The following is a 13779-nucleotide window of genomic DNA, read 5'->3' as shown; positions in this document are numbered from 1 at the left end:
TGTTAAGATCGATCTCATTTAAACAACTATATTTGTATTTGCTGACTATATTCAATTAAAATTGCAGCTGTCTTAAAACACTAAATATCGATGCAGTTCATCCAAAGTACCACTGGGGAGCATTGCAAGGCCGGATCTGAATATTGATTATTCAAACACATTCAAACGCACAGCGACGTCAGTAAAACTGCAAAAAAAACTACAAAAGGGTGTCAGTGATGTTCAGTGACTAAATTTACCAACATCAACGCGTGGCAGGAGACGGGAAGCGCAGTGTGACATCACAGATAACGCTTTTTAATTGTTTTTTTTATTGAAGATAAATAGTATAAACAGATATACATATGTACAAACAAACATGGCAAGGTAGAATCGAATGTCAATTAATCAACCGGGGATGAGGAAGCAAAGGACATTTTTTCTGTATGTAATGAATTAACTGTATAAGTTAACAGTAGTACAGGTTTGTGAGAAATGTTTAATGCAAGAAGAAAAATAAATTAAAAGAAAAATAAATAAATTAATGAATAAATAAATTCCAAGGGGAATATGATTTGTACTTGGTGCTTCACAAGTAATCTCAGACATCAAACTGTATATTTTTTTGTTTTTGGAATGCAATAGTGTTCCCCCAATTTTACGTTCTTTATAAACGTTTATATTTTAATTATATAAAAAAATCCTTAAATCTTATGGAAACGTCCAAAAAGCAAAAAATATACAGTTTGATGTCTGAGATTCCTTGTGAACCATCAAGTTAAATACATATTCCCCTTGCAGGTTTTTTATTTTGATTTATCTATCCACTTATTTAACTATTTGCTTTTAATTTCTTTTTCGTCTACAATTAAAATTTCTCACAACCTTTAAAATTTTGTTAACTTCTGATTACATACAGACCAAATGTCCTTATGTCCTTTGCTTCCTCATCCCAAATTGTTTCATTGACATTCGATTCTACCTTACCATGTCTATTTGTAAATATGTATATTTGTTTATGCTATTTGTGTTCAATAAAAACTAAAATAAAAAATAAAAACACACGACAAAGTGCTGTTAGGAAAAAAAAGGATACAAGGAAGACTCATGTGCAACTGAAGAGTCCAAAAGAAAAGACGTTTTAAAAAAATAGCATTTTGCTCATTCAATCCAATATTAAGAAACAAACATGGAAGAGTACTTTTTTGAATTAGAAAAGAACAAAAAAGGGTACCTGTACGAGGCCTGACGGACGGCTAGCTTAGCCTAGCTTAGCTTAGCTTAGCTTAGCTTAGCTTAGCCTGACACAGCGTGGCAACAGGTGCGCGATAGCTGTAGAAGCTAGCGGCAGCGGAGGCCTTTGTTGACAACAACACTGATTGACTTAATAACGGACCAATCAGGGCAGGTGTTTTTACACCTATGGCCAATGACGAAGGAGGATGTAGCTGCGACTTATTGCCAGATGGGAGCGCTGTTTAAGGGCGTGACCCGCCCAGTCGGGTCACATGACTCACCCCGGTGTCCCAGATGATATAAAATATATTTTAAATTTTTTCCTTATTCCTTATTTTTTCCTTATTTAGAATATTAAATTTTCTGTGAATTTTTTGTGAACTTTCCTTTACTTTTAATACACAGCGATATCATATAACTTAAAATACATTGACTCTGAATTTCAGAATAAACAAAGAAAAATAATCAACATTTGCAGTCATGACAAATCAAAGCATTGTATTCAACTTTTCCAATCAAATTAAACATTTTTCTCAAACTAATTCAAAGTTCCTATGATTATGTTTCCATCATCCGGTTATAACTATGGTAAAATAAAATAAAATAAATAAAAATGTGATGAAAAAAATTGAAATATTGCATCAACACATTCAAGCTGATGGCGTTAAACGCTAATATTGAGCTGGTTTTATATGTGGACACATTAATTTACTGCTAATGTGCTCATTAATGTATCTTTTGTTAATTACCAGCTGACACTGCCCTCTAGTGGTCATATCTGTAAGTGCAAATCTCCAATTTCATAACAACTGTTTGATTTTCCTATTTCTCATGCATCGGTGTTTGCTTGAAACTTACAGTATAGAAGGAAGATAGTCTTTTGTTAAATGTATTTCATATAGTAGCCCCGATACGAATCCCTGTGCTGACATTCGATTAGAGATTTGCTTCTGGGAGATTTTTCAGCGGTGATCGATCACATCCTCCTGTTTATTTTTCCCCAGTAGATTCAACCCGATATCAATGATCAATACAGGAGAAAAAAAAAAAAAAAAAGGACCGATTGCGGACTCGACTGAACCTCATGTCCTTGAATGACCTCTAGAGGACAGTCGGCGGGAGGTAGAGGAGGAGGAGGAGATGATGAGGGGAATTGTGGTCGTTTGGAACATGAAGCTGAATCCAGGAGAGACATGAGGCAGTGATGTTTGCTAATAAGAGGAGAACAGGCATGGTGGGTTTCGGGGGGCGGGGGAGGATGGAGAGATGAGGAGGAAGAGGAGGAGAGAGGCAGTCGCACGAGATTAATGGACACAGTGTGCAGGAGGTGGGAGGGAGGGGGGGGGGGCTTCTCCGTGGAGGATGTGGTGGTGATGGGGAGTGGCTGGGGGGAGACCGGGCGAGAGGGAAGGAGGAGGAGGAGGTGGAGGAGGGGATGCTGGCGAAGCCGCGGATGTTGCACGAAGACGCCGAGTGTTTTTGTCTCTCACACACACACACACACACACGCGCACGAACGCACACGCACGCACCGCCGGTCTGCGGGGAGCGAGGAGGAAGCGGAGAGCGGAGGCCTTTGCATTGATCCCGACTGATCGAGGTGATTGATTTTTTTTTTTTATTATTATTATCATCTTTATTTTTACATGCTGCAGCCTGACTGTCAACGTGTGTGTGTGTGTGTGTGTGTGCGTCAAACACACACACACACACACACTGACGAGCCAGTCTTCATGTGCTCGTGTCTCGGTGCGTGTTTTTTCACGTACCGGAAGGTTTGGTTGCAGAAGACGAGGCTGCTGGTTGGAGATGCATATTGATGCTGCTTCTTCCGTGCATGTGTGTGTGTGTGTGTGCTCAAATCCCTCATTGTGCTTACACATATCAACATGCTCGTATCCATATATATGTCACTGTGTCACCGTGCATTTGTTGATTTCTCCATACGGACCCTGTCCTCCTCCCTCCGCCGGGTGGGTGTGTTCCTGGTGACCCTGGGAAAAGTCACCCTGATCGGAAACCCTCCGACGTGCCCGATCCGTCCCGTCCGATGGAATTAGGTCACATCGCTTGAGTAATTATATAACGACAGGCGGCTTTCTTCCGTGGCTGCGTCTCCTCAGAACTCAGAATTAGCCAAATATTGGCGAGGGGGGCCTCCTGCAGTCACAGTTTGTGTTGTGTATGTGTGTGTGTGTGTGTGTGTGTGTGTGTGGGAGGGAGGGGGTCCTGCTCCCTGGCGAAGGTACCAGATTGCAGTCTGGAAATCGCGGACGTCTTTCAGCGCTTCATGACTTTGGATGTGTTCTCCATTCACAAGGTTCTGGGATGTAGTGGGAGCACATTCTCACGATTGACGATGCGTCGGATCCGTGGAGGGGTGTGTGTGTGTGTGTGTGTGTGTGTGTGACTCAAAGACAGAATTAGCCGTGAAAGTCTTCTGGAAGTAACTCCTCCGTCTCTGCCGTTCGACAGGGAACCTCGAGCCGAGGAGGACGGCTCGGGTTGCGGACCTCGGCGGGAGCGACTCCTGAGCCGAGCGGATCGGAGAGCCGAGGATCTGGTCGGATCTCGTCCGGAACCCCGTCGGATTTTCCGGGGTCAGGTTTCTCACCGGAAGGCGTCTGCAAGTTGGAAAACATGCGAACGATATCCGCCGCTGGATCGGGAAACTTGGCAAAGCGCGTTCTCCTGGAGTTTGACGGCGGTCGCACCACCGACTCGGACGGCGATGTGCCGCCGTGTGACGCCAGGTGCCGGCGAAGCTCCTCGCCCTGAGACTGTGAGCGGCCGCTGAGATGGAGTGAGAAGTTTCCTGTTTGTTTCGGTCCAGGAGAAGAAACCGCAGCTCAGAAATCCGCGGGGCGCGTGAACGCAACGTCCCCGACGTCGGGACGCCCCGTTTCGACCGCCTGAATACCGAGGCGCAGGAGGACGTGGGGGGGGGGGGCGGCGGCGTTCGGCTGGCTGAGTCAGCCCCGATGGGCGCCGGCAGTGGCCCGGTCTGACCCCCGGTTTGACCTTGCAGTGACCTTTGACCCTCTCCGGTCCTGGCTCTCCACCTGCTCTGCTGCCTGGGTTCCGGAACGCTCCGCCCTGGGGCCCAGAACGAGCCAATCAGGATGAAGAAGAGCCGCAGCGTGCTGTCGGTGACTGGAGAAGAGGTGAGGCGACACACGCGGATTAGCGACACGCTAAAACACACCGAGCGTGAATGTGCGTGTGTGTGTGTGTAACTCTCACACAGCCTCATTTGCTCTTGTCGTCAAGGTCTTCTGAGGCAGCCGGACGTCTGAGTGGACGGTCCGTAGCCTCCGCTCTTCTCATTCCTCTTCCTCCGTTCTCCCAAACCAATCCGCTTATTGCGACAATACAAGTTCATCAAACGCTCCTTTTATTGATTGTGCTGATCCCCCGTCTGTGTGTTTGTGTGTGTGTGTGTGTGTGTGTGTGTGGCGACGCGAGCCCCCCTCCCTCTACATCTGAGTCTGGACGACATCAAACGCAGCATGGAAGCAACACGGTACTGTTGCCTAGCAACTGGTACCATTCCCCCAGTGTTTTGTTGCTACGGTACTGCAGTGCAGATCAGCCTCCAAGAGCTCAGTCTGTAGAGGCCTCATCCCAGACACACACACACACACACACATTTTAGCAGACACACACACACGCGTGCACAAACACACCACGTTTCGTGGTGTGTTTATGTTTTATTTATTCGCCGATCACACACGCGGGTTAAAAAAAAAATAGAAACGGCAAACGTGAGGACCGCGTTCTTTGACCGGCGGTGTTTACGCGACGCCGATAGCAGAAGGATAGACATGCCCTCGTTTCTGCCTCGCAGGGCGACAACGCAGACATAACAGGTGCCGGGGAGAAGGCCGAGTCGTCGCGGTACAGCCGCTCGTACACGTCCGGCGCCACGCTGGGGGCAGAGCTGCGGCGAGGGAGGAGTCGGAGGCTCTCATCCAGCCTGCAGGTACCGGAGCCCGGCGGGAAAATATAGACGTCTAATTGTTGCACACGTGAATGATGATGATTCAGTGTGTAGGTTTTGCGGGTTTTATTGTCGGCTGTAACACAGACATTAGCCACATTACTGGCGTCCAACCTCTTTGCCGCAGACACAGCACTGAGCTAATGTTGTGACCGCGTCTAGGCAAACTAGTCACAGTTTTCCTTATTTACAAAACCAGTATAGCAATTGCTCCCATTTCCCCTCTGTACACGTACATTTACACACAATCCAAACCGACATTCGGCTCCAACACACAGTAGTCCCGCCACGAGGCTACAGTTAGCTAGCGGCTAGCGATCGCATGCTATTAGCACTACCCAAGCTACTGTCGACCTCAACCATACAAGTTAAACGGCCATTCACTCACTTCACCGGGACTCTTTCGCTCGTTTCTACCTATTTACGTGTCGTTATAAATGACCTGTAACACAGACATTAGCCACATTACTGGCGTCCAACCTTTTTGCCGCCGACACAGCACTGAGCTAACGCTGTGACCGCTAGGCTAATCACAGTTGGTTTCACGCCATCCTGTGGTGGAATGCGGTACTACATACTTACGAACAGTGAGTGAGAGGAAAGGAGCAAGTTGCTAACTCAGGAAATAAAATAAACAAGCAAACAGCTTGAGGAAGACGATACGGTGTTGGACCTCCGGAGGTCAAAATGCGGGTTCTGCCCCCGCAGGTGCCCTGCTGGCTGCGCCCCCGAGACCGCACCCGCTCGCCGGAGGTCCTGAGCAACGTGTCGCGCCCGACGACCCTCCCCCTCCGCATCCCGCCGCGCATCTCCATCACGCAAGCGGACGCCGACAGGTACGCGCCGCCAAAATCGTCCCCCCCGAGAAAAAAAACCCATCTCCGCGTCATCTCCCCACCCGCTTCCTGTTTGCAGCTACGAGGCGGAAAATGGCGTCTCCCCGAGCCACACGCCACTGGGCTCCCAAAGCCCGGGCCTCACCCTGCACACCTCCTTCCCCCAGAGCCAGAGGAGGGAATCCTTCCTCTACCGATCCGACTCGGACTACGACATGTCGCCCAAGACGGTTTCGCGGAACTCCTCCCTCGCAAGCGAAGGGTGAGGTGTCCGTTTTTGTGGCTCCTGCCACGGGACCGGACTTTGTTGTCCCGGTGTGTTCAGATTATCATTCAGGGAAAAGCGTCACAACGGCCAGGAACTAATCAAGCAAGAATGGTTTATTCAAAGTCAGGAAAATGCATTTACGAGATATCCCGGGCCAGAATGAATGTCACCCCGCGAGGATCGTTGGGCTCCTCTAGACACCCGCTGAGACGCGTCCAGTCGAATGTGTAGATGAAGAAGTTCTGGCCCCGATCCAAAGGATCAGGCTCATTTTATACCTTTTGGCCAAAAGGGTCGGAGGGAGTCCTGATGATGACTTCCCCGACCACCCCGGTTTTACGCTCTCTAGGAGTGCGGCCATCTGGGGTGCGGGGCCTCGTAAACTGCGCTTCGATCAAAGCTGTTGGTCGGAGGAAGTTTATCAAAACTTCCACGGACAGGACTTTGTTGTCCCGGAGAAAGTTTATCAAAACTTCCTCCGACCCCTGGTTTACACTCTCTTGGACTGTGAGCACCTGGGTTGTGTAAAACCGTGCTTTGATCGAAGTCGCGGTTCGGAAGAAGTCCTGATAACTCCCTCCGACCCCCTGGCTCTAGTCGATTATCCCCGGGGGGTGTCATTGGAACAGCAGGGTAGCGCATTCCTTCACCTTACATGATGGGGTCTCGCAGTTACATTTTAACAGTCTTTGCAATTGATAGTGGAATAATGGTGTGAGGTTGGAGACTCTATAATTCGACAAGTCCCTCTCTTGACGTGAGCGTCCTCACGTCACACAAGGACTACAATCAAAATAAGTAAATACAATGAATGTATGTAAACACAATGTATTATAACGGAATATTCTAACAGAGGCTCGCTGGCGCGTCGTTTCCGCGACGCGAACTCACCCGTCCTCCTTGTCCCCTCTTCTTTCAGGCACACGGCCGAGGACTTCATCGTCACTCCTTTCGCCCAGGTGAGTCTCCTTTTGTAGTGTCGAGTCCATTTGGACCCGGTTTCCTCGGAAAAGAAAACACTTGGGAGCCGCAATTACTTTTTGATATCTAAAATATGTATATGTTGCTTTTTATTACCTTTACACTTTGTATAAATAAGTGTGTAGTGTGTTGCTTCTGAAATTCACAAAGTATTACAGAGAATGAATGAACTCATTTTGAGCTTTGGGCTTTTCAGAGCGTGTAGCGGAGCCTTGAGCTGAATTTTAAAAATAAATCAGGAAAAAATAAACAATAAACAAGAAAAAATAAATATTTGCAAAATATTTTCATGAATATCTATTTTACCTGGTTTATGGGACTTCTGCTCCTGAACTTCTGCGCACAGCATCTGCAAATTTACCGGCTGGCGGGTAAACCGGCTTCCGCGAGTGTGATGTTATTTTGAGCGGCGAAAAATAATAAAAATAATTTTATTTAATATTTCAAGATCACAATAGTCTTCCAACTTAGAACTAAAAGTTAAAAAAAGGAATTAACACAAATGGAATATACTTCAATCAAATATTTATCATTTATTTTCCCTAGCCGCTTGTAGCCGCAGTGTAAAGATGAAAGAGGCGCGGGTTTCCGACCCCTGGTCTAGTTAACCCTCATATTATGTTAAGGGTCAATTTGACCCATTTCACCCATTGACCCAATGGGTCAAATTGACCCTTAACATAATATGAGGGTTAAATGGTTTGCACACGGGGTAACAACTTGTTCGATCTCCCTGCGACGAGACGAGAAGGTAGACGCCCTTCTTTTCGCTGTAGGTGCTACGGGGAGTTTGACATGCCCCTCATGCTAATTAGCTTAGCATAACAAGGGCTTTCATCCCTCAGCTGTTGTTAGATACCCAATTCTAGTGATGCAAACACACCCGTGTCTGGTGTGCGACTGGTTAAGTGACGTGAAATCCTCAGATAGTTTGTTTTCTGATACACTACGTTCCGGAAGTTTCACAAGAAATGGACTCGCATGGCGCCGCCACGGCGACAATCTTCCACAAAACACAAATGCCCGCTTCTTTGCAAGCTTACAACTTTTAGTGGGCTGGTTTGTTTGTTTTTAATGCGATTTGGCCAGTTGGATAAAAGATCTTTCGAAAGAAAGTTCGGGCTAAAACTCATTTCTTCCCGAACACAAGGGAGCCATAAATGCTAACGCGGTCCTGATTGGAGTTGTAACCAGAGTTGTAACGTTGTCCATCCTCTTTTTGTCAGTTTGCCGGTATTTTTTAGCAAATACAATCTCCCTCCAGAGGGGGGCGCTGTTTGAGAGTGTTGCCAGCAAAAACACACACATTTTTATCTGCTATATCATTGCTTTGCGGTGTACTCCAAGCCAACCAATACCACTGGCTAGCGTTCAGCATGCTAAGCTAATTAGCAAGGGGGTGGCTTGCCGGCTCCCATCTATCTTCTCGTCTCTACATGTGAAAAAAGGCTGTTTAATTCCAGCGTCGCGAGGTGGAGGGGGTTCTAAACGTTTGAAAGCCTCAGTTTGACCCAAAACTCCCCGGAGTGTTTGGCCTCATTTTGTTCTGTTAACAAGTTGAATAATTAAACACAGAGAAGCTGCTATACACACACACACACGCATGCACATCTTCCCACACCTGCGGTGGCCCAGTGTGTAACCTGTGATGCTGTGTGACGGTGCAGGTTCTGGCCAGCCTGCGATCAGTACGGAGCAACTTCACCATCCTGGCGAATGTCTCCACGCCCATGGTCAAGTCAGTATTTCTTCACTGTTTCAGAGTTATTAATGTTATTATCATTATTATAGCAATCGATTGTACATCGATGTTATTATTGATTTTTTCAAATCATTTTTTTTTCTAATTTTTTTTATTTTCATTTCATTTTTTCAGATATCTTTTAAGAAAAAAAAAGACGTTATTTTTAATTGATTTCAATGTATTCATTGAATTTTTTTTTTTTTTTTTTTTTGCACATTTTCAGGTCATTTATTTGACACATTTTCCTGGCATTTCTTCATTTTTGGGGCGATACGGGAAAAAAAGGTTACCAGCTGTCTGTTTTTTGATGTGTCCGGCCTTCAGGAGGTCCCCTCTGGGGGGGGTGTGCGTCAGTCCGCGGGCCACGCTGTCCGACCAGCAGTACCAGCAGCTGGCCCTGGACACGCTGGAGGAGCTGGACTGGTGTCTGGACCAGCTGGAAACCATCCAGACGCACCGCTCCGTCAGCGAGATGGCCTCCAACAAGGTTCGCACACACACACACACACACACACACATGCTAAGAATCAGTGTTTTCTGAAACACAAGCGCGACGTTCCCCTTTGTGCCGCAGTTTAAGCGGATGCTGAACCGGGAGCTCTCCCACCTGTCCGAGATGAGTCGCTCCGGCAACCAAGTGTCGGAGTACATCTCCAGCACCTTCCTGGGTGAGCGCCGCTCCGCCGTTCCGGCCTCCGCCCCTCGTGAGATGTTAAGATGCAGGTTTGTTTGCAGACAAGCAGAACGAGGTGGAGATCCCGTCCCCGACCCTGAAGGACAAGCCCATGAGTCACATCAGTGGCGTGAGGAAGCTCTCCCACAGCTCCAGCCTCTCCAGCGCCTCCATGCCCAGATTCGGGGTCAACACCGACCACGAGGAGGAGCTCGCCAAGGTCAGCTCCCGGACGTGTCCAGGATAAGATAGACGAACGATGGAACCTTGACTTACGAGTGCATGGAATTACGAATTTTCTGCTTTTCAATTTTTTTTTTTGTCGCTTTACAAAACCCAGCCCAGATCCCAGTCGTATCGTGGTTTTGCCACATTTTTTAAGTATGAAAGTGAGCGCCAAAGGCAGTGATAGGAAGAAGAAAAGAATTATGTCCTTGGATATAAAGGTGTGCATGCTGTCGACCGTTTAGCGATAAACTGTAGATAGTGTGCAAGTTAAATTTAGCAATAATTGTAGAGTTAAGCGTTAAACATGTAAGTTAAGCTATAGATGTGTTTTTTGGGGGGGGCGGGGCTAGAAGGGATTAATAGCATTTAAATTCATTTTAATGGGGAAATTTAATTGATATACAAGCACAGTGAGTTACGAGCTCAGTCACGGGACAAATTAAAAATCCTAATTGAAGATATTATTAATTATGCAAATATATCTAAATAAATACAATCAAACTGATTCATCAAGCGCTTTTTGTTAATTTGATCCAAAAATGTTATCCAGTCCTTTTTCATTGTTTAGCATCTTATTTATTTTCTATCCGATGTGTTCTCGGGCCTTTTAAATGTCTTAGCCATTCACTTGCCTGTGTGTGTGTGTGTGTGTGTGTGTGTGTGTGTGTGTGTGTGTGTGTGTGTGTGTGTGTGTGTCATGAACCAGGAGCTGGAGGATCTGGACAAGTGGAGTTTTAACATATTCAGAGTAGCAGATTACTCCAACAACAGGCCTCTCAGCTGCATCATGTACGCCATCTTCCAGGTACACAGAGCGCGTGTGTGTGTGTGTGTGTGCGTGTGTGTGTGTATGTGTGTGTTTGTCATGCAACATCCCGCCAAAGTGTGTGTCGAGAGACGCCGTCTCCCCCGTCCCTGCAGGAGCGCGAGCTGCTGAAGACGTTTCGCATCCCAGTTGACACCTTCGTGACTTACGTGATGACCCTGGAGGACCATTACCACGGTAACGTGGCGTACCACAACAGCCTGCACGCCGCAGACGTCACCCAGTCAACGCACGTTCTCCTCTCCACGCCTGCCCTCGATGTGCGTATACACACACACACACCTACTGAAATTGATTACTTTGGAAACTATGTGAATTTCAATGTTAATAAGATGATAAATATACCAAACATTTCTGGCCAGATTTTAGATTAGCTTCCCTTGCTAACCTCACGTTAGCTTGGCGCTCCTGGAAACGCCCGATCGGGTTTGAAGATCACCTTCTCCGTTTCCTCTCAGGCCGTCTTCACCGACCTGGAGATCCTGGCAGCCCTGTTCGCCGCGGCCATCCACGACGTGGACCACCCCGGGGTCTCCAACCAGTTCCTCATCAACACCAGTGAGCGCCGCACACACACACACGCACAAGCAGTGTGTGGGGGGAGGTGGGGGGTAGAAAAGGCAGCTCTGTTAAGGCGCGGCTCTCCTCAGACTCGGAGCTGGCCCTGATGTACAATGACGAATCGGTGCTGGAGAACCACCATCTGGCCGTGGGCTTCAAGCTCCTGCACCAGGAGAACTGCGACATCTTCCAGAACCTCACCAAGAGGCAGCGCCAGAGCCTCCGAAAGCTGGTCATCGATATGGTGGGCAGCAGAACCCCCGCGGCCCGCCGCAGTTGTTGCCACATTTAAGCTAGCAGATCCTTTAAAGACCCGTCTTCGTGTCTCGACCCAGGTCTTAGCCACGGACATGTCCAAACACATGACCCTGCTGGCCGACCTGAAGACCATGGTGGAGACCAAAAAGGTGACCAGCTCCGGTGTGCTGCTCCTGGACCACTACACCGAGCGGATACAGGTAAACGCGCTGAATGCTACCTTTAGCATTCGTATCTTAGCGACCCTCTCTCGACTCGACCTGAACTTTGACCCCCTGCGCAGGTTCTGAGGAACATGGTGCACTGCGCCGACCTGAGCAATCCCACCAAGACGCTGCCGCTGTACCGGCAGTGGACGGAGAGGATCATGGAGGAGTTCTTTCGGCAGGGAGACAAAGAGCGCGAGCGAGGCATGGAGATCAGCGCCATGTGTGACAAACACACCGCCTCTGTGGAAAAGAGCCAGGTGGGGACGCTATCTATCATGTTTGTAGTTTTTTTTTTTTTTTTTTTAGAGAAAGCGCTCACACTTCTTCGTTCCTTCTCCAGGTGGGCTTCATCGACTACATCGTCCACCCGCTGTGGGAGACGTGGGCCGACCTGGTCCACCCGGACGCCCAGGAGCTGCTGGATACGCTGGAGGAGAACCGGGAGTGGTATCTGAACACCATGCCACAATCTCCATCGCCGCCGCCGGACCGCCACCTCCAGCACGACCGCTTCCAGTTCGAGCTGACGCTGGAGGACCTGGAGCACAACAACCACAACCACGTGCACCAGAGGAGCGGCGGGAGGAGTCGCGGGGCCGGCGAGGACGACGGCGAGGAGGACGGCGAGGACGACGGAACGCCGGGAGGCGACGGCGAGGGACGCAACCACCTGGAGGCCGAGCAGGAGGACGAGGAGAACCACAACAGCGAACAGAACGGCGTCAGTCACGACGAAGAGGAGGCGGAGGAGGAGAACGGAGAGGAAGAACTGGAGGAGGAGGTGGTAAACGGGGAGGAAGAAAAGGAAGAGGAGGGTGAACAAGAGGAAAACGAGGACGAGGAGGGAGGAGAGACGGAGGAGAACCAAGAGGGAGGAGAGGAAGAGGCGGAAGGAAAAGACGAGGGAGATGGAGAGACAGAGGACATGGATGAACACATAGAGGATGAGGAAAAACAGTTGGAGGAAGAGGAGGAGGAGGTGGTGGAGGAGGCGGAGGAGGTGCACGATGAAGAAGAGGAGGAAAGTTAGTCCGCTGTAAAAAACAAAAACGGTTAAAGGGTGAAATGTTAATGAGGTCACGGCTGGGGGAGGGAAGGAGAGACCTAAGACACGCCTTCTTCCTCGCCCCTGGTTCTCCAGGAGGGAGGCATCTCCATCCCGTGGTATCCGTACACGCATCACTGCCGCAGGGGGTCAGCAGGGGGCGCTCCACCCGTCACAACCCTCTTTTTTTTTGTAGCTCCTTCCAGTCTTTCCGAAAAAAAAACAAAACAAAAACGGACAAATGACCGAAACGCGCAAATAAGTTGGTGCCTGTTCTCCCCCCCCCGACCCGTCGTCCGCGTCTCCACGAGGAAGAGCATCCAACGGAATGTCGACTTTTGTCAGAATAAAAAGCAAAAAAATGGAAAAAAAAAAAAAAGTCTGGGAATTGTAGTCTTATAGTCTTATATTCACTACGAACACCTTCCGTGTGTAAACGGGAGTGGGATCCTCACCTACGAACCCCGACGCTGTTCTTATCGGTGGCTCAACGATTTTAAAATAATCACTTTTTTAGTTGTTTTTTTTTAACTCACTGACTCACACATCGAAACAGACAGTATTGCCGTCCCTCGCCGCGGTCTGGCAGATCCCAGACGGTGACGGCCGGCGGACTCGTGCCAAAACGTCCCGCTTAACCAGCAGCGTGGAGCGACTCGGCCTCCTGTCCTGAAGCAATGAATTGTGGGACCGGGACTGAGGGCACCAAGGTCTTCCACAAGTCACTTTTACTTGTTTTGTTTGTTTTTCTATAAAATAAATAAAATCAGATTTAAAAAAAAAAAAAGGGAAAAATGTCACTTTATCACCCTGTTACATATATGTACATAATAAACATGTAATAAACATGTATTTTAATCTGCTGATGTCATAATAAATATGATCGAGGAGGTTCACGGGTTCAAATTCTTCCAGGACTCTGTCCTTCAAAAGTC

At 48.2% G+C, this 13779-nt stretch overlaps 1 protein-coding gene across 1 annotated transcript; it reads left to right on the top strand.

Moving 5' to 3' along the window:
- The first annotated feature begins 2640 nt into the window (after positions 1–2640).
- On the top strand, positions 2641–13740 carry LOC147228182 (3',5'-cyclic-AMP phosphodiesterase 4C-like). The gene is made up of 17 exons (XM_086156439.1): positions 2641–2815; positions 3691–4379; positions 5063–5197; positions 5924–6051; positions 6131–6313; positions 7239–7278; positions 8968–9038; positions 9369–9531; positions 9619–9712; positions 9780–9937; positions 10652–10750; positions 10867–11031; positions 11230–11329; positions 11422–11576; positions 11668–11790; positions 11874–12056; positions 12140–13740. The coding sequence occupies exons 2-17, from the start codon at positions 4338–4340 to the stop codon at positions 12827–12829; spliced, it is 2529 nt and encodes an 842-aa protein (XP_086012565.1). The 5' UTR covers positions 2641–2815; positions 3691–4337; the 3' UTR covers positions 12830–13740.
- Positions 13741–13779: the final 39 nt, after the last annotated feature.

The sequence above is a fragment of the Fistularia commersonii genome, chromosome 12 (assembly GCF_037954325.1).
Source record: "Fistularia commersonii isolate RoL2024-O1a breed Wild chromosome 12, RoL_Fcom_v1.0, whole genome shotgun sequence".
NCBI classification, from domain to species: Eukaryota; Metazoa; Chordata; class Actinopteri; order Syngnathiformes; family Fistulariidae; genus Fistularia; species Fistularia commersonii.
Note: the sequence above shows the minus strand (reverse complement) of the source record. Positions and strands in the feature narration are given on the sequence as shown.

Bases quoted from the DNA above. Each gene is read 5' to 3' on its own strand.
- LOC147228182 (XM_086156439.1), top strand. From the start codon at position 4,338: ATGAAGAAGAGCCGCAGCGTGCTGTCGGTGACTGGAGAAGAG. The intron at 6,314-7,238 runs GTGAGGTGTCCG...CTCTTCTTTCAG, and splicing joins TCCTCCCTCGCAAGCGAAGG to GCACACGGCCGAGGACTTCA. The intron at 11,791-11,873 runs GTAAACGCGCTG...CCCCCTGCGCAG, and splicing joins ACTACACCGAGCGGATACAG to GTTCTGAGGAACATGGTGCA.